The sequence below is a fragment of the Gorilla gorilla genome, chromosome 18 (genome assembly GCF_029281585.2).
Source record: "Gorilla gorilla gorilla isolate KB3781 chromosome 18, NHGRI_mGorGor1-v2.1_pri, whole genome shotgun sequence".
Classification (NCBI taxonomy): domain Eukaryota; kingdom Metazoa; phylum Chordata; class Mammalia; order Primates; family Hominidae; genus Gorilla; species Gorilla gorilla.
The window spans coordinates 30477597-30498279 of record NC_073242.2 but is presented as its reverse complement, the minus strand read 5'-3'; the positions used below and the strand labels follow the sequence as shown (position 1 = coordinate 30498279).

The following is a 20683-nucleotide window of genomic DNA, read 5'->3' as shown; positions in this document are numbered from 1 at the left end:
AGCTCACTGCAGCCTCCGCTTCCCAAATTGAAACGGTTCTCCTGCCTCATCCTGCCACATAGCGGGGATTACATGGTGCACGCCACCATGCCTGGCTAATTTTTGCATTTGTAGTACAGACGGGGGTTTTATCATGTTGGCCAGGCTGGTCTCGAACTCCTGACCTCAAGCGATCCACCCACCTCGGCCTCCCAAAGTGCTGGGATTACAGGCATGAGCCACTGCGCCCAGCCTGGAAATAGCCTCTATCTGACGTGGAAGGCGTTACTTGACAACAAAGACTACTAACTTCTGAAGTAGATCAAGGATGGAAAATAAAAAAGGAGGAAAAAAAATCATGGGGCACTGGATTGTAATCCAGGGAGCATCTCATTTAACCCAAACCAAGGAGAATCTTTTGACATCACACACTAGGTACAAAAGACAGAGCCACCTCCAGGGGGTTTTCCAGCCTCAGACACTGAAATACAGCAACTCCTGTCCCAGATAGCATGAAAGCAGCTTGTGAACTGGTCCCTCCTTCATTTGAAATGAAAACAATTCAGAGAAGTCCTGGCTGAAGGCAGAGGGAGGAAAAGCCTGATTCATCCAAACAGAGTGATGTGTTCTTTGGCATCCACCATATTGATATCTACGTTTGGTACCAGATGAGCTGGCCAGAAACCCTGTGGTTTAAACCAATTAGGTACGGCAGCCCCAGGCACTGATTCTTGGAGCGCAGGGTAGTTTAAGGACCTTGTCTGGGTCTTTCAGCATGTTGACCTGTTTGTCAGAAAACACTCTCGGCTTTTAGTTCTAACGGGTTTTCTGCTGGTTACCTCCGCTCTGCACTGCCAAAGTGCCCCCCACAACCCCTGCACCCAGCAGGAGGCAATGCGTGCAGCAGCAATAATGTTTAGAGCAGTGATCCTCAAACGCAGCTCCGTCACCAGCATCGGTGGCACCTGGGAACTTGTTGGGAACCGCAGATGCTCGGGCCCCACCCAGACCTACTGCATCAGAAACTGTGTGGGTGGGGACCAGCAATCTGTGTTTCAAGCGTGAGAACCCAGTGGGAGGGTTCCTGACACATCACCACTCTGACCCTCAGTGTCTTCATCTGTCAAGTGGGGAGACTGATCATCCTGCCCTACTGTGAGGACTAAATAAATAATACAGTGCACCCAGCTGTCACCCTTATTAGACGGAGCCTAAATGTCCAGCAGTAAGAGATCTGCCAGTATAACGTAAACACTGGTGATTTGTTTGCCCTGTTGCTTACCAACTGTGCAAAATGCCTCCCTGCCCAGGACCTCCGTTTCCTCTACTGGAGCACACCCCGGAATCTTTTCCCATGCCCTCTGCCCATCAACTTGTCTGTTTTCTTTGCTTGTTTGTTTCGAGAGATGGGGTCTCACTATGTTGACCAGATTGGTCTCAAGAAATCTTCCCCCCTAAGCCTCCCAAGATGCCAGGACTACAGGTGTGAGCCACGCACCTGGCCCTTTTTCTGGTTTTTGATGCTGTAGTGGGCACAGGGGAATATCCTGGCTCAGCCTCCCTCTCTACCTGCCTGGGTGCCTGCAAAGGCTTTTTAAGTGCCACCGACCTCACCCCCATGTCCAATGTATCCTCTTCCTTTGAGCCTGAGGATCTTCCACAACCTGTCCAACCTGAGTGTGTCATTCCACTGGTGAAAAACCTTTCCTCAGCTCCCACCACAGTAGGGTTAAAATTCCAAGTCCTGGCTGGATGTGGTGGTTCACCCATCCCTGTAATCCTAGCATTTTGGGAGGCCAAGGCAGGGCATCACTTGAGCTCAGGAGTTCAAGACCAGCCTGAGTAACATACAGAAACCCCGTCTCTACCAAAAACAGAAAAAGTTACTTGGGCGTGGTGGCACGCAACTATGGTCCCAGCTACTTGCGAGGCTGAGGTGGGAGGATCGCTTGAGCCCCGGAGGTGGAGGGCACGGTGAGCTGAGATGGCACCACCGCACTCCAACCTTGGTGACAAGAGTGAAACTCCATCTCAAAACAAACAAACAAACAAAAATTCCAAGTCCTTACTGTGACACATAATTGCACCCTTGATCTCTGATGCTCCCTGACTCTTGCCTCTCTTTTCGCTTACATCCTAGCCCTTCCAATCTAGCCAAGCAGAATTCTTTTTTTCTTTCTTTCTTTTGAGACAGAGTCTTGCTCTGTCGCCCAGACTGGAGTACAGTGGCGCGATCTCGGCGCACTGCAACCTCCGCCTCCCGGGTTCAAGGAATTCTCCTGCCTGAGCCTCCCGAGTAGCTGGGATTACAGGCATGCACCACCACACCCAGCTAATTTTTTTATGTTCAGTAGAGACAGGGTTTTACCACGTTGGCCAGGCTGGTCTTGAGCTCCTAGTCTCAGGTGATCTGCCTGCCTCGGCCTCCCAAAGTGCTGGGATTACAGGCACGAGCCACTGCACCCAGCCTAGCCAAGCCGAATTCCAAGTGATTCCCAACACCCACAAGCTCCCTCAAGTGGACCTTTGCACATGCCAGTTGCTCTACGAGAAGCACCCTCCCACCCCACCACCACCTCCAACCATATTCACCTGGCCAGAGCCTCGCATTCCTTAGACTTGAGCATCCCCTCTCCTCCCTGGATGCTAGCCCTGGAGCCCCAGGCTGAGTCAGGGACCACTCTCCCAGCCCCCACAACTCCCAGCACTTCCCTCCCTCAGAGCCCCCACCGTCCATCCTGCAGTTGTTGGTTCAACTGCCTGCCACCCACCTTCCATCTCTCCTCCAGGGCAGTGGTCAAGGTCTGTTTCTTTCTAGCTCAGCCCCTGGCACAACACCTGATTATTAAATGACTGAAAACATGATGGAGAAGTGGAAAGAAAATGGGAGTTTCAACGCTTTAATCAACGGTCCAAGATCAGGCCTTGGTGGGTGGGGACAGAGACTGATCATGAAGGAGCACAAGGGAACTTCCTGGCATCCTTGCAGTGTTCTGTATCTTGACAGGGGTTTAAAGTATTCCTTTACCAAGATTCATCAAATGCTAACTTGAGATCAGCAATTTCACTGTATGTAAATTTTAAGCAAAAAACTCAGAACTGTAAACAGATCTTAAACTCTAGCTAATGATTTACTTGGAAGTGGGTGCATGAAAGAATACTAATATATTTCGAAGGAAGTTTCAGATATCAAAAAAACTACGTTCAGTGGCTCAGGCCTGTAATCCCAGTACTTTGGGAGGCTGAGGTGGGACGATGGCTTGAGGCCAGGAGTTCAAGACCAGACTGGGCAACATAAGGAGCCCTCATGCCTACAAAAAATTTAAAAATTAGCCAAACACAGTAGTGTGCACCTGTAGGGCCCAAGCTACTTGGGAGGCAGAAGTGGGAAGATCACTGGAGCCCAGGAGTTGGAGGCTGCAGTGAGCTATGATCGCACCACTGCACTCTAGTCTGCGAGACAGAGTGAGACCCTATCTCAAAAACAAAAAACAAAACAAAAGTAGCCGGTTGGCTGGCTGATTAGCTATCTGGTTAGACAGACAGATATGTGACAAAGCAAGTTTAGCAAAATGTTAACTGTGGCTCTAGGTACCAACTATATGACTGCTCACTGTAGAATTCTTTCAACTTTTCTGTAGGTTTAAAAATGTTCATAGTAAAATGCTGGGGGGAAAATATTACATATTATACAGACAGGACTAAAAATACCTCTTACTGCAAATGAGCTGAGTAGCTTTCACTGAATGTTCCAAACCAGTGATTTACAACCCTGAACCACCTGGAGATCTTGTTAAAATGAGTTTGACTTGGTAGGTCTGGGATGAGGCCTGAGACCCAGCATTTCTAGCAAGCTTGCGGGGGATGTCGAGCGTTCCAACTGGTCCAAGGACCTCTGTTTTCAGCTGGGACCTAATAAATGATCTCCTTTGGCCTTGATCCCCTTATCTACAAGATCCTCCTCCCCCAAACCTAAACCACAGACTCAGGGCCAATGAGAAAAAAGGCAGGAGACTGGGGACCGGCCGGAGCTCTGGCAGTCTTGGTCAGCCCTGCCCAGGCTCCCAAAAGCCTCGGCAGCCCCAGAGCCAGAAGGACAGATGGGAGGAGACCCACCAAGCAGCCAGGGCTGGAATAGACATCTGAGTCATGGAGTGGGAGCAGGGCCAGCTGGGGAGGACTGGCCGACTCAGTGACTCAGCACGAAGTGGCCTGGAGGAGCCAGCCCTGCCAGCTCCCACCCAGGCCCCGCCTGACCTGACCCCAGCCGCCCCAGGCCTTGGCTGATCACTCTGAGGACAGGCGACAGGTGATGGATGGCCTGCTGCTGCTCTGAGGATGGGAGAGCAGCAAGCCTGGACTCTCCCCATCTTCCTGGCTCCACTGTGATTCAATCCCTGAGAGTGATGGGAAGACAAGCAAACAGGTTGTCCCGTTGTCCTCCTCCCCAGATCACAGGGCTCAGCTCTGGGACAGAGAGAGGAGGTGAAGCCAACAACAAATCGAGTTGCAACCCGTTTTCAAGAAGGGGCTGCTGAGGTCCCCAAAGGAAGAGCACCGAGCCCACAGCCACAAGTCTAGCTGATTCTCACAGGACCTGGTTCCTACCCTTCCTTGCCCCCATCTCAATTGCTAGGCTATGTTGCTAGGTAGTTATGTGGTTATTTTGTTTGTTTGTTTGTTCATTTGTTCGTTGTTTGTTTGAGACAGGGTCTCAGTCAACATGTTGCCCAGACTGGAGTGATCTCAGCTCACTGCAACCTCCGCCTCCTGGGTACAAGCAATTCTCCTGCCTCTGCCTCCTAAATAGCAGGGATCACAGGTGCTCAACACCATGCCCAGCTAATTTTTCTATTTTTAGTAGAGATGGGATTGCACCATGTTGGTCAGGCTGGTCTCAAACTCCTGATCTCGGGTGATCTACCTGCCTTGGCCTCCCAAAGTGCTGGGTTTATAGGTGTAAGCCACCACACCTGGCCTTGAACAAGATTTTTAAAAGCACTTAGCATCACTGAATTGCACACTTAAAATGGTTAAAATGGCAAATCTTAGGTTACATATATTTAACCCCCAAAATGCAACATTTTAAAAAAGAAAATAAGGCTCTTGACACCATGCCAAGCCTTCAGAACATCTGTGCATACATCAGTCCCCTTCCTCTTTCTTGCTGGTAATACTTGAACAGGATGAAGGCAGAGAAGCAGCTTAATCTGATGTCCTGTGAGGCCTCATGCACACTTCACCCTTATGCAAGACATAATATACGTGCCACATGTACTGAGCACCTCCCCATATAACACAACAATAAATTACCACTACAGGCCCACCGTGTGCCTGGCTGTGTCTTAGGCACTGAGGTTACAAGGTGGATACTGCCACGTGAAGCCTCTAGCCTAACACAAAGCCATTATTTAGCCAAGACCCTCCCATTCAGCAGTTACAACCAAGAGAAGTGACACGATTGTGCACAGCAGCCAGTCGTGACTTCGAATCTCTGCTCTACTACTCACGTTGAGCAAGGCACTTATGTCTGCGATTGTTTGTCTGTAAAATGAGAAAAACAGTACCAAGTTCACCACGACTGCTGTGAGAATCAAGTGAGACATGTATATAAAGAACTTAGCATAGTGCTAGCCAGTACACAGCAAGCATCTAATAAATGTCGATTCCCGTCCTTGCCTTGCAAAGGAAGAAAGAATGCCTGAAAATGGAAAGGGGACAAAAAAGGAAGCTAAAAAGTCATCAGAGCTAAAGAAATGCTTAGACCAGGGGTGGACAAACTTCTTCTGTAAAGGGCCAGATGGTAGGTATCTTAGACTTTGTGGGTGCTACAGTCTCTGTAGCAACTACACAACTCCACTGCTGCAGCTCCAGACACCTGTAGACACTATGTGATGAATGCGAGTGGCTGTGTTCCAATAAAACTTTATTTACAAAAACAGGCAGCAGGCCAGATTCGGCCCATGGGCCACTGGCTAACTCCTGGTCTAAACTCTAATCTGCAAAAAGGTAAATGGCAACCCCATGGGGTTCCTGAACAGGAACCCAAAGGGAAGTTCAGGCTTCCTGGACAGAGAGTGTCAGCCAATCAAAGTGTTCTCTCCCGGACAAGTGCACAAATGTCAGAAATGCAGCAGCCTGCACACCCACATTTGACACCCTGCTGGATCTCACTGCACAAGAGGCAGACCACAGCCGGGCACGGTGGCTCAAGCCTGTAATCCCAGCACTTTGGGAGGCCAAAGTGGGTGGATCACTTGAAGTCAGGAGATCGAGACCATCCTGGCCAACACGGTGAAACCCCATCTCTACTAAAAATACAAAAACTAGCCAGGCATGGTGGTGTGCGCCTGTAGTCCCAGTTACTCAGGAGGCTGAGTCAGGAGAATTGCTTGAACCTGGGAGGCGGAGGCTGCAGAGCCAAGATCATGCCACTGCACTACAGCCTTGGCGACAGAGTGAGACTCCAAAGAGACAAACTACAGTGTCTTCCACCATCTTGGAAGACCAGCAGTGACACAGGAGGAGCTGAGCTGGGGGAGATGAGACAGAAACAGAAAACAATGACTGGGGAGAAGAGTCAGGGTGTCCCAGCCCCACAACAGTGCAGCCTTTTAGCCGCCAGAGCTGAGAGCTTCATGTCACCCAGGGTGGCAGAGCAAATCCCAGGACCAGGCTGCCAGGAACGCAGAAAGCACAAAAAAAGGTCCAAGTCAGCTCTGTGAGTCACCCTGGTACACACACACCCAGGGGAGAAGTGAAAGGGAATTTATCCAGATTCCCAAGGGAGATCAGAAATCAAGAAAATCCCTCCTTCAAAAAGCTTCCAGAACCATCCATGGCAAGAGAGCTCTTCCCAGGCTCCCAGAGGAAGCTTGATGGGTCGGGTGATCCCCACGCCAGCCAGGCAGCCCCAACCAGACTCTGTTTACCCTGAGCAATCCAAGGTCTGCAGCCACCCAGTTGAGGTGTGACTTGTTTTGTATAAATCCCAGTTCTAAAGAATGGCTCGGCCAGACATGGTGGCTCACACCTATAATCCCAACACTTTGGGAGGCCGAGGCGGGTGGATCACTTGAGGTCAGGAGTTCGAGACCAGCCGGGCCAAGATGGTGAAGCCCCGTCTCTACTAAAAATGCAAAAATTAGTCGAGCATGGTGATGGGCACCTGTAATCCCAGCTATTCAGGAGGCTGAAGCAGAAGAATCGCTTGAACCCAGGAGGCGGGGTTGCAGTGGGCCGAGATCATGCCACTGCACTCTAGCCTGGGCAACAAGAGCAAGAATCTGTCTTAAAACAACAACAACAACAACAACAACAACAACAACAAACAACAAACAAAAGACAAAAAAGAATAGCCCAACATTTGACAAACAGGGACACTCGGCTGCCACACACTTACACACACTGATACACAATACATACAACAGCCACTGACTCATGAGCCCCTCTCTTCTGTGTCAGGCACCAGCCAGGGATCCAAAATGGGGTGACCCCTGGGCTCAAGCGATCCTCTAGCCTTGGCCTTTCAAAGTGCTGGGATTACAGGCATGAGTCACCATTGCCTTTGTGAACTTTATACATATGCAAGCACACACAACACAAAGACACACACACACATATTCAAACACACACATACATGAACATAAACACACTCACAAGCACACATTCACATATAAGCACATACACGCATATACATGCCTATGACTACCGAGACACACAAGCATGCACATGCATGCATATGCACACGTACACACAGATGCACAGGAATACATACACAGACGTGTGCACTTGCTCATTTCTCCAACCCAGCTCCTCTTTGGGCAAGGAAATACCAACATGGGACTCCTCAGAACATACACTGGGACATGCATTTCTTTTCTCTTTTTTTGAGACAGAGTCTCATTCTGTCACCCAGGTTGGAACGCAGTGGTGTGATCTCTGCTCACTGCAACCTCCGCCTCCCAGGGTCAAGAGATTCTCCTGCCTCAGCCTCCCGACTAGCTGGGATGACAAGCATGCACCACCATGCCTGGCTAATTTTTGTATTTTTAGCAGAGATGGCATTTCACCATGTTGGCTGGGCTGGTCTCAAACTCCTGAACTCAACTGATCTGCCTGCCTCAGCTTCCCAAAGCGCTGGGATTACAGGTGTGAGCCACCACGCCCGGCCTGGGACATAGGTTTCTAAAATCTCTTAGTTATCATCAACCTCCTCCTCCATACTGATGCCCACCAAGCCCTTTCGTCACCCACAAGGTAAGCCTCTGCCCCTCACAGAGGTTTAGGCCAAACCCAACAGAACCACAGAGGTGAAAAGTTCTCCCACTGCAATCTGCCCATTACCAGCTGACTAGCCACGAACCAGCATCAAATAGGTGCTCCAAGGCCTCCCTGCCATACTCACAATAAAACCCAAACAGCTCATCTGGCTCACAAGGGGGCTGTCCCACCTCTCAGGCACACACTGTCTCTTAGCCTTCTCCTGCTGTGCTGGCTTTTCTTGCTGTTCTCTCCACACCTCCCCACCCCAGGGCCCTTATACTTGTTCCCCTCTGCCTGGAACACTCTTCCTCTAGGTGTTTGCTCCACCCACTACCTCACCCCTCTAGGTCTCCACTCACATGCAGTTTTCTGGGCAGGCCTTCCCAGATCTCTCTTATCAAAAGCTGCATATGAGCCTGGGCAACACAGCAAGATCCCATCTCTATTTAAAAAAATAAAGAATAGGCCAGGCGTGGTGACTCACACCTGTAATCCCAGCACTTTGAGAGGCCAAGGCGAGAGGATCACTTGAGCCCAGGGGTTTGAGACCATCTCCCCATCTTTAATTATTAATTAATTAAAAGTAAGCCAAGTTGGGGAGCAGGTGTAGGGAGAACATCAGGAGGAATAGCTAATGGATCCTGGGCTTGATTCCTAGATGATGGGTTGATCTGTGCAGCAAATCACCATGGCACACGTCTACCTATGTAACGAACTTGCACATCTTGTACCTATACCCTGGAACTTAAAAGTTGAAGAAAGAAAAAAAATTAGCCAGGCATGGTGGTGTGTGCCTGTAATTCCAGCTACTCAGAAAGCTGAGGTAGGAAGATTGCTTGAGCCCAGGACGTCAAGACTACAGTGAGCCGAGATCACACCACTGCACTCCAGCCTAGGCAACAGAGCAAAACCCTGTCTCAAAAAAAAGAAGAAAAGAATTAAAGGAAATTAATAAAGTGTTCCCTTTTGTTCTACTAGCAGAAACGGTGGCCATCTCTACACTCCTCACTCATAAGTTTCCATATTTACAGAATTTCTCTGAAACTGACAAAACAGACCAAGGGTCTCAAACTCAATTCCCTCAGGGGCCAGGCATTTGCCACAAGTGAGGAAAGCATGCCAGTATAATACAATAGGGAGTGCCGGGGACTCCAGCAACTCCTCAGCTCTGCCCTGTAGGATTATAGGCCTAATCTGTCAGAACTTTACTTTTCCAGAACATCTGGACAGCTAGAATTCATAAAAAATACCTGATTTGTAATTATCTGCTCACATTTTCCAAAATCACCATGCCAAGTGAGAAACCTACAGGCCTGCAAGATAGCAGTTCATCAACGACAAAGCAGATTCTCTCCTTCAGCTCCCCTAGCCACATCTAAGCCTCAGTTTTTCCATCTGTAAAGTAGGTGGGATGATATTCCCTGTATCAGGGGTTGAGGGAGGCTGGAACGAGATCCTGGATGGATCTAAGAAATGTTAGGGGGTACTGTGTCACGCATCTCTCTCACACACACACACGCACACACACTTGTCTGTGGTCACACTTACAGGGTCGTGGTAGTTTCCGAGAACAGGCGTGAGCGATCTGAGAAACAGGACAAGACGAGCTGAATGAGTAAGAGGGAAAAGTAGACGCAGAAAGTGATGTTACGAAACAGGTCCACCTGGGCATCCTGCGTGGTGAGGAAGGAAGGAAGAAAAAGATCACATTCTGGGGCTGGGTGTGGTGGCTCACGCCTGTAATCCTAGCACTTTTGGAGGCCGAGACAGGCGGATCACCTGAGGTCAAGAGTTGGAGACCATCCTGGTCAACATGGTGAAACCCCGTCTCTACTAAAAATACAAAAATTGGCCAGGCGTGGTGGCGGGCAACTGTAATCCCAGCTACTCGGGAGGCTGAGACAGGAGAATCACTTGAACCCAGGAGGCGGAGGCTGCAGTGAGCCGAGATCACGCCACTGCATTCCAGCCTGTGTGACAGAGCAAAACTCCATCTCAAAAAAAAAAAAAAAAACCAAGATCACCTTCTGAGAGCAGGTGGCAGAAACCCACTCAGCCACAGGGACATCGCAGGCTCCCAGCTCCCCCCGGGACGTAATGGCAGAAAGCCGGCTCCATCACGGGTAGTCTCACTGCTCACCGCTGCCTGATGGGAGGAAGACAGGGCTTGGGAATGAAACAGAGCTGTATCAAGGCCTGGCTCTCTCACACTGGCTGTGGGATCTTGTCAACTTATTTAACCTTTCTGTGCCTCAGATTCCCCACCTATAAACCACCGGTGGTTCTTAACCAGGGGTGATTCTACCTCCAGGGAAACATCTGGCAGTGTCTGGGGACACCTTCTTTGTCGTAACTTGGGAGTGTTATGGCACGCAGTCAGGGGAAGCCAGGGACGCCCCTAAATGTCTACAAAGCACAGGACAGCCCCTACAACCAAAGAGTCTCCAATCCAAAATGTCGATTAGTGCTGAGGCTGAGAAATTCTGTCCAAGTCACTGCAAGAGGTCAGGAAGATTATTCGTGACACATACACAGTCCCCTGTGAGGCACTTTGAAAACATGAACTCAATCAGCACCAGCTGCTATCACTCATAATAATATGTAGGCAATCAATAGTCAAATGTTCAGCTTCTTTTCCTTCCTTTGCCTCATGCCAGTCTCTAATTTAGCTCCAAGATGGCAGGAACAGCAGGTTATTCCAAAAGCACAAACTCCAGGTCAGGCGTGGTGGCTCACGCCTGTAATCCCAACACTTTGGGAGGCTGAGGCGGGTGGATCACGAGGTCAAGTGATCGAGACCATCCTGACCAACATGGTGAAACCCCGTCTCTACTAAAAATACAAAAATTAGCTGGGCATGCTGGCGCGTGCCTGTGGTCCCAGCTACTCGGGAGGCTGAGGCAGGAGAATCGCTTGAACACAGGAGGTAGAAGTTACAGTGAGCCTAGATCGTGCCACTGCACTCCAGCCTGGTGACAGAGCGAGACTCCGCCTCAACAACAGCAAAAAAAAAAAAAAAAAAAAAAAAGAAAGTGCACACTCCCCAAAATTCCTAGGAGCAGCACATGGCAGCCAATGTAAACAACTTCCCCAGCCAGAGCAGCAACTGATGGGACAAAGGTAATGTGAGGACAAGCCTAGGGTCCCCCAGGGGAACAGTCACTCTGCAAACACCGTTCCCGGCTCGGCTCCATCCCAGCCTGGCAAAATTTGGAGCCGCCTCTCTTGCTGTTTCCTGCTGATGGGGCCAGCCTGGCATCGGCCCACAGCTCTGGCCCTTGGAGGTCCCATGGGAGCCCCTTGGAGCAACCCAGACAAATCAGGCCCTGGGGAAAGGAGGTGCTAGAAAAAAGGCTGGGGCTGACTTAGTGAGGATTTGGTGGGGTAGGAAAGTCACCAAGGGAGAAGCTAGGTGCATGTGGTACCCATCCCCTGGTTCCCATGGCAACGCAGGACTTCTACACAAGCCAGAGGGACCCAGCATCTCTCCCTCCGGGTCCACTGAAGGAAGATGAGGTAGGAGACTGCCACTTACCTCTTTTAAGGCTGTCATAATTTTGGATCTCAGGATGGCTAGGGCACACACTAGGGCTACCAGCCAGAAAGTGAGCATGATCCCTGAAGACTGAACTCCCTTCCTCCTCTCCAGCTGAATTAAAAAGGTAGCAAGCAGCTGAGGAGAGAAGCACAAGACAGGAGTTGTTGGGTTTTTTCTGAGACAGAGTTTCACTCTTGTCGCCCAGGATGGAGCACAGTGGCGCAATCTCAGCTCACTTGCAACCTCTGCCTCCCAGCTTCAAATGATTCTCCTGCCTCAGCTTCCCAAGTAGCTGGGACTACAGGTGCCCGCCACCATGCCTAGCTAATTTGTGTATTTTTAGTAAAGACGGGGTTTCACCACGTTGGCCAGGCTGGTTTCAAACTCCTGACCTCAGGTGATCCCCTTGCCTTGGCCTCCCAAGGTGCTGGGATTACAGGTGTGAGCCACTGCTCCCAGCCACACTATTTCTTAATGGACCACGTAATAAATATTTTGGACTTCATGGGCCATAGACTACATCAAAACTACTCAGCTTTGCCACTGCAGTGTGAAAGTGGCCATAGACAAGATGTAAATGAATGGACATGCCTTCATGCCAATAAAACTTTATTTAAAAGAACAGGCAGAGTACCCAGTACAGAAAACAAAACCCACTTGCCCTGATGCTCAACGTTCCCGGGGTCAGCCTCTGCCCCATCGCCCCTGCTCTCTGCCTCGGCCAGCTCTGCTCCAGCCACACACAACTCTCAAGTTTTCCCTGTGACCCCCAGGACTTTACATGTGCTTTTCTCCCCAGCTGGTCCTCTGCCCTCAGCCCCTTCAGCTTTTTAACAACTTGCTCATTCTCAGGCTTCAGCTCCACCATCCCTCCCTCAGAGAAGCCTGGCTATGCCCCAGACCAAACCAAGCTCCCCTACCTTCACCCTCACACAGCACTCTGCAGACGTTTAAACACTTTGTGCCTTTTGAGGAATCATTTGTTTAATGTCTGTTTGCACAGCTAGACTATATGGTTGTGTCTCCAACGCTTGATACAGAGTAGGGATAAAAAAAAAAAAAAACAGCCGGGCGCAGTGGCTGATGCCTGTAATCCCAGCACTTTGGGAGGCCAAGGCAGGCAGGTCAGGAGTTTGAGACCAGCCTGGCCAACATGGTGAAACCCTACCTCTACTAAAAATACAAAAATTAGCCAGGCGTAGTGGCGTGCGCCTTTAGTCACAGCTAGCTGGGAAGCTGAGGCAGGAGAATCACTTGAACCTGGGAGGCGGAGGCTACATTGAGCTGAGAGCACGCCACAGCATTCCAGCCTAGGCGACAGAGTGAGACGCCATCTCAAAGAAAAAAGAAAAAAAACATGTGCTGGCTGCATCCTGTCCCATATTCCCAGTGCCTGCATATCCTGGTTCCCTGGGATATAGTCAGAATGTTTCTGACGCATTCACAGCTGAGCTGGTCCTCCATTCCATCCCAGAGATCTCAGGTGGATAAAGAGAGGCTGAGGATCTCATAGGCCAGTTCACCTCTTGGCCAGCCCAGCTCAGAGTCCCCTGAGGAGTCAAAAGCCCCAACCCTCAGACTATCACCCCCGTTTCCCCCAGGGTGACACAGGCATAAATGAACGATCATAAGACCAGGAACAGCCAGGCACAGTGGCTCACGCCTGTAATACCAGCACTTTGGGAGGCCGAGGCACGTGGATCACCTGAGGTCAGGAGTTTGAGACCAGCCTGGCCAACATGGTGAAACCCCGTCTCTACTAAAAATACAAAAATTAGCCAGGTGTGGTGGCGCGTGCCTGTAATCCCAGTTATTGGGGAAGCTGAGGCAGGACAATCACTTGAACCCGGGAGGCAGAGGTTGCAGTGAGCCAAGATCACGCCATTGAGCCTGGGAAAAAAGAGCGAAACTCTGACTCAAAGGAAAAAAAAAAACAAGACCAGGAACAAGGAATGTTAAGGGAGGATGACCTACTCAAGTCAAAAACAGCTGACCACGTATGGTGGCTCGTGCCTGTAATCCCACCACTTTAGGAGGCCAAGGCAGGGGGATCACCTGGGCTCGGGAGTTTAAGACTAGCCTGGGCAACATGGAAAGACCCTGTCTCTATTATAGTGAAATTGAGGGAAAAAAAAAAAAAAAATCCACTCTAATACCCCACTGCCAGAACGCAGAGCCCAAGACCCGAATTCAGGACAAAGCAAAGCCCTTCACTCTCTCATTCCCTCCATGCATTTATGGAACGCTTACTGCATGCCAGGCACAGGGCCAGGCTCTGAGGACACAAAGGGGAATCAAACCCAGCAGGAGAGCCAGGCATAAAGCAGGTGCCAGGCTACACGCTGGGGCCTAGACTGGAAGCTGGCCCTACCACTTACTGACCAGGTGACCTTGGGCCAGTCCTTCTTCTCTCTGTACCACAGTTTGCTTATCTTATTTACAACGTAAAAGGGTTAATAAGTAAAGGGATTAGGACAGTTCTTGGCAGAGAGTGGACAGCACATATGTGTGCTATATAGAACCACGGTCTGGGCAGGGCATGGTGGCTCACACCTATAATCCTAGCACTTTAGGAGGCCCAGGCAGGAGGATCACTTGAGACAAGGAGTTTGAGGCCAGCCTGGGCAACATAGGGAGACCCTGTCTCTACAAAAATAACAAACTGGCCGGGGGTGGTGGCTCATGCCTGTAATCCCAGCACTTTGGGGGGCCTAGGTGGGTGGATCACCTGAGGTCCGGAGTTCGAGACCAGCCTGGCCAACATGGTGAAATCCCATCTCTACTAAAAATACAAAATCAGCCGGGCGTGGTGGCGCATGCCTGTAATCCCAGCTTCTCGGGAGGCTGAGGCAGGAGAATCGCTTGAATCCAGGAGGCGGAGGTTGCGGCAACTCAAGATCACGCCATTACATTTCAGCCTGGGCAACAAAGCGAAACTCCATCTCGGGGGGGGGAAATAAATAAATAATAAATTTAGATGGGCATGTTGGTGCATGTCTACACTCCCAGCTACCTGGGAGGCTGAGGCAGAAGGATCATTTGAGCCCAGGAGTTCAAGCCTGCAGTGAGCTGTGATCTCACGCCAGTGAAGTCCAGCCTGGGCAACAGAGTATGACTCTGACTCTAAAATTTAAAAAATGAAAAATTAATTTAGAAAAATAAAGATTCATGGTCCTTGGCAACCTGGCTCCGCGTTGTCTTTCCTGACCCCTCTGTCACATCCACTCTATCCCCCCAACCTTCACACCGTGTTCCTTCACCGAACACCTTGTCCTCCCTGCCTGCATCCCCTCCCCTTAACCTTCCACCCCTCCCTGGACACACTGTTCACCCTGCTCAGAATGTCCTGCCTTAAACTTGTTCTCTCCTTTTTTTTTTTTTTTCTTTTTTGAGATGAGGTCTCGCTCTGTCCCCCAGACTGGAGCACAGTGGTGCGATCTCGGCTTACTGCAGCCTCCACTTCCCGGGTTCAAGCAATTCTCCTGCCTCGGCCTCTTGAGTAGCTAGGACTACAGGCGTGTGCCACCACGCCGGCTAATTTTTTTATTTTTAGTAGAGACGGGGTTTTGCCATGTTGGCTACGCTGGTCTCAAATTCCCGACCTCAAGTGATTCTCCCACCTCAGCCTCCCAAAGTGCTGGGATTACAGGCATGAGCCACGATGCCCGGCCTCCCTCCTCTTTTTACAATACTCAAGGGCTACACTCTCCGAGAACTCTCTGATCAGGGCTCAGAAGCTGCAGGTTGCAGGGGCTAAAAGCATGGCATCTGGGGTCCCACCCCTGACTCAGCTGCACATTAGTGGTGTGATCTTGAGCAGGACACTTAACCTCTCTGTGCCTTGTTTCCTCACCTGTAAGATGGGAACAAAGCAGGACGCATCTCACAGGGTTGTTGTGAAAATTCAATGAATTTCAAGACACGTGAAACACCAAGAATACTGCCAGGTACATACATAGTAAGTGCTCAATACACATCAGCTGTAATTAATAAAGTTGTTTCCTTGTCTCTGTCACTCACTAAGTTGTGTATCCCCCGGGACAGAGCAGTTTCCTATGTAGCTTAGCAACCCACCCCCTATGCCAGATAGTGAAAACTCAAGGCCATTAGACCCCAGGCAGTTAGTATATAAGTGACCAAAGTAGCCAATGCAAGAGCAAAGTCTGGCAAACACAACAAAAGGGGGCATCTGCCACTCAGAATCAGTGGCAGGGAAGACAACAGGGCATGGCGGGGACTGTGGCAAACTGGACAACACACGCCCCATCCAAAGACTGCAGCTGGGGCTGGGAACAGTGGCTCATGCTTATAATGCCAGTGCTCTGGAAGGATCACTTGAGGCCAGGAGTTTAAGACCAGCCTAGACAACACAGTGAGATCCCATTTCTACAGAAAATTTTAAAATTAGCCAAAAATAAGCTGGGCGTGGTGACACACACCTGTAGTCCCAACTACTCAGAAGTCTGAGGTAGGAGGATTGCTTGAGGCCAGAAGTTTGAGGCTGCAGTGAACTATGATGGTACCACAGCACTCCAGCCTGGATGAAAGCGAGATCTCATCTCTTAAAAAAAAGAAAAAAAAAAAAAAAAAGGCTACATTTATATCCCAGCTCCAGCTGATCATTGCCTTAAAAAACTATGATTCTAGTCTTACGGGTTATTACTTTTGGTCTCCACTGAGCCCAGCAGATGGCCCAGGGGTCACAGCCAGCTCCTACTTACCATGGTGATGCCCAAGAGAGTTGGGCTGACCAGAAACACTGGGGCCAGGAATATGCCCCGACTTCTTTCCCAGAAAGAGTAGAAGAGGTCTGCCCAGCACACGATCCACAGCAAAAATCCCAAGGCCTGGAAGAGAAGCACATACATATCCTACAACAGACAGCCCTGGAACCTCCCCCAGGGCCTGCACAAACAGCTCAGCCCCAGGGATAGGGGAACCAGCCAGCCTTCAAATGATCAGCCACAGTCCTAGGACATGGCACATATCCTCTGGAATAAGGACAAGTCCTCGGTAGGGTGAGCTGGCATCCAGGCCGGCACGTGATGGTCTGTAACCAGCTTGCTACGCCCCGCTACCTCCAACAGGACTGTTTGTCTGGTCACCATGCTCCCCAGTGCCTGAACACTCAAGAGCTCAGCTCGCAGCTCATCTCTAGCTGCAACTCCAGCGCACTGCACAAGAAAGCCCTCCACGACAACCATTCATTCAACCAGTATTTACTGAGGGCCCTCTACAGGTGGGATATGTTTCAAGGTGCATCCATTCTCAAATGATTCAGAAAAAATAAATTATAGCATGCATACAGAGAGAGAGAACAAAAGCTCATGATAAAACAAATGTAGCAAAAGATTAAAAAATCAGTGAATACGGGCCAGATTCATGCCTGTAATACCAGCACTTTGGGAGGCCGAGGCAGGAGGATCACTGGAAGCCAGGAGTTTGAAAACAGCCTGGGCAACAAGGCGAGACCCTGTCTCTACAAAAAATTGTTTTAAATTAGCCAGGCATGGTAGTGTATGCCTGCAGTCCCAGCTACCAGCTACTCAAAAAGCTGAGGCAGGAGGATGGCTTGAGCCAGGAGTTCAAGGTTGCAGTATGCTGTGATCATACCACTGCACTCCAGCCTGGGCAAAAGAGCAAGACCTTGTGTCAAAAAAAAAAAAAAAAAAAAAAAAAAACAGGAAACAGTGACTATGAGTGATGGATAGAGAAAATCAGGCAGCAGTTCCTGGTATCATTATCGCAACTTTTTTTTTTTTTTTTTTTTTGAGAAGGAGTCTCGCTGTTGCACAGGCTAGAGTGCAGTGGCATGATCTCAGTTCGCTGCAACCTCTGCCTCCTGGGTTCAAGGGATCCTCCCACCTCAGCCTCCCAAGTAGCTAAGATTACAGGCACATGCCACCACACCCAGCTCATTTTTGTATTTTTAGTAGAGACAGGTTCACCATGTTGGTCAGGCTGGTCTCAAACTCCTGACCTGCCCGCCTTGGCCTCCCAAAGTGCTGGGATTACAGGCGTGAAACACCACACCTGGCCCATTATTGCAGTTTTCCTGTAGCTTTAAATTATTTCAAAATAAAAGCCAACTTAAAAAAAAATTAGGGGCCAGGCATGGTGGTTCACACTGAGCATCCCAGTACTTTGGGAGACCAAGGCAGGAGGACTGCTTGAGGCCAGGTGTTCAAGACCAGCCTGGGCAACACAGCAAGTCCCCCCTCTCTACAAAAAATAAATTAAAAATTGGCCAGAAAAAATCTATATAAATATATTTAATTAAATACAAAGGAGATCGCCTCAGTAAGAGGGGAAGAGCTGATAATCTCCCAGTAATGCCTTGAGAACAAGCCTATCATTCCTATTGCATAAACAGGGAAACTGAGGCTTGGGGAGGTTAAAAAATTTGCTCGAGGCCAAATACTAAGCGGCAGAGCAAAGATTTGTACCCATGTTTGTCTCCAGAGATCCAGTTTTCACCTCCCACATTATTCTTCTGCCTTCTAGAAGAAGGAACTTAGGGTCAACTAAGTAGAAGAGAAATGTCAGTTATCACCAACCACCACTCCCCATCCAGGTGCACCTTCCCACCCCCCACAACGAAAGCCCCCAGTGACTTACAGTTTTGGTTTTGTTGAGAGGTGTCATCTGAATGTAGCCTCGGTCATGTCGGGAGAGATAGAGGAAGTAGAAGGGGAAACAGGCCCAGAGGTAAAAACAAGGCACCCACACGAGGAAGCACTTGGTGAAGTCCGGGTTGCTGGTATTCCACGTGACATTCCAGTCCTGCGAACACAAACACAGGCGAGGGGTCAGCAGGACACACCCCAGAGGACAGGAGCTCGCCTGGAGCATGAAACCAGCTGCCACGGGGTTTGAAGAAACAGACAAGGCTCCTATATATCCAAGGACCTTTCAGGATGAACACGCAAACTCAAAAGATCAGTAGCCAGAAAGACTGAGAAATGAGGAATAAGGGATAAAGGTACGTGGTGTCTTCTGCACTCCCACCTGAGCAACAGAGACCCTGTCTCGAAATAAATAAATAAAAATAAAGCTGTCTTAACAGGAGCATACAGGTCAGGTGCAGTGGCTCATGCCTGTAATCCCAGCACTTTGGGAGGCCAAGTGGGCAGACCACTTTAGGCCAGGAGTTCGAGACCAGCCTAGGCAAGATAGTGAGATGTTGCCTCTATGAAAAACACCAAAAATGGCTGGGCATGGAGCGTGCCTGTATTCCCAGCCACTCAGGAGGCTGAAGTGGGAGGACTGCCTGAGCCTGGAAGGCAGAAGTTGCAACGAGCTGAGATCATGCCACTGTACTACACCCTGGGCAACAGAGCGAGACCCTATCTCACACACACACACACACACACACACACACACACACACAACACTGCATACACACAAAAAAACCCACCAACAACAAAAAGGTATGTAGCATCTCATCTCACATTAACAGTCCCCAGAACCTGTGGCATGTCCCACTGTAGTATAAAAGATGGAGAGAGCCATTTAAAGGAACCCTGAAGGATATTCTCTTATAACCAAAGAACCCTGTGTCATCTAGATCACTCTGACCTTGTGAACTGAGGACTTTCTAACCATCTTCATTCATCATCATCACCTTCCCCACTATGACCATCACCACCACCAATATCACTGCCAACACCATCACCGCCATCACCATCACCACCACCATCATCACCATCGCCACCATCACCGCCACCATCACCGCCACCGCCACCACCACCACCACCACCACGGATAACAACCAAACTGCAGTTCTGTGTGCCAGGCTTTATTCTAAGTACCTCATGTGTATTATCTCCTTTCATTCTGTAATTATTTTTATCATCTCCTTTTTCAGATGTGAAACTCAGGCACAGAAGGGTTAAATACTGTGTCCAGTATCACACAGCTGGTAAGCTCTGGAGCTGAATTCAAACTCAGGCAATGTTGTTCAAGTCTGCATTTTGCCACTTAGCTGTCCAGCCTTGGAAACAAATTTTGTTTCAATTACTTTTACTTAAAAAAAAAAAAGCCTGTATTTTGTTAAAGAGCCATGCCAAATAGACAAATTCATAGATACATACATAAATAGATCAGAGGTACCTGCCCAAGAATAAACCTCCACCATCAGCTGTTCTGTAATGAAGAACTTAAATTTTTTTTTTTTTCTTTTTTTGAAATGAGGTCTTGCTCTGTTGCCCAGGCTGAAGTGTGGTGGTAAGATCACAGCTTCCTGTGCCTTGAACTTTGGGGCTCAAGCAGTCCTCCCACCTCTGCCTCCCAAGCAGCTATACTACAGGTGTGCACCACCATGCCCAGCTGAAGAATTTAAATTTAATTCAAGCCATAATCTGGCAACTGACTAAACAACTTTGGGAAGACTTACTACCCTTTTTGGGGTCTCAATTTCCTATCTCCACCACAATTCAATCGGATAAAATAAGAAGTACAAAATAGGTTTCCCCACCCACAGCTTGGCCCATAGATGGCTGCTTGTTATTGCTGTTGTTTTAGGCATACTTTTTGTTTTTAAAAAAATTAGATTAGATCCCAACATTTAAAATTTGATTTCCAGCTTTTTATTTTTATTTATTTATTTTTCTTGACAGAGTCTTGCTTTGTCACCCAGACTGGAATGCAGTGGCATGATCTCAGCTCACTGCAATCTCTGCTTCTCGGGTTCAAGCGATTTCGGCTCACTGCAATCTCTCCTTCCCGGGTTCAAGTGATTCTCCTGCCTCAACCTCCTAAGTAACTGGGACTGCGGTCACCCCGCCTCGCTAATTTTTTTGAATTTTTAGTAGAGACAAGGTTTTACCATATTGGCCAGTCTAGTCTCAAAGTCCTAAACCTCAGGTGATCTGCCAACCTCAGTCTCCCAAAGTGTTGGAA

At 49.3% G+C, this 20683-nt stretch overlaps 1 protein-coding gene across 1 annotated transcript in view; it reads right to left on the bottom strand.

The window, feature by feature from the left end:
* LOC115933079 (titin-like) overlaps positions 1-20683 on the bottom strand; it is a 135926-nt gene that overhangs the window by 99853 nt on the left and 15390 nt on the right. Inside the window, 5 exon segments of the mRNA XM_063699593.1 lie at positions 9793-9803; positions 9806-9917; positions 11780-11917; positions 16504-16629; positions 18401-18565. Coding sequence (XP_063555663.1) covers positions 9793-9803; positions 9806-9917; positions 11780-11917; positions 16504-16629; positions 18401-18565 — 552 coding nt within the window.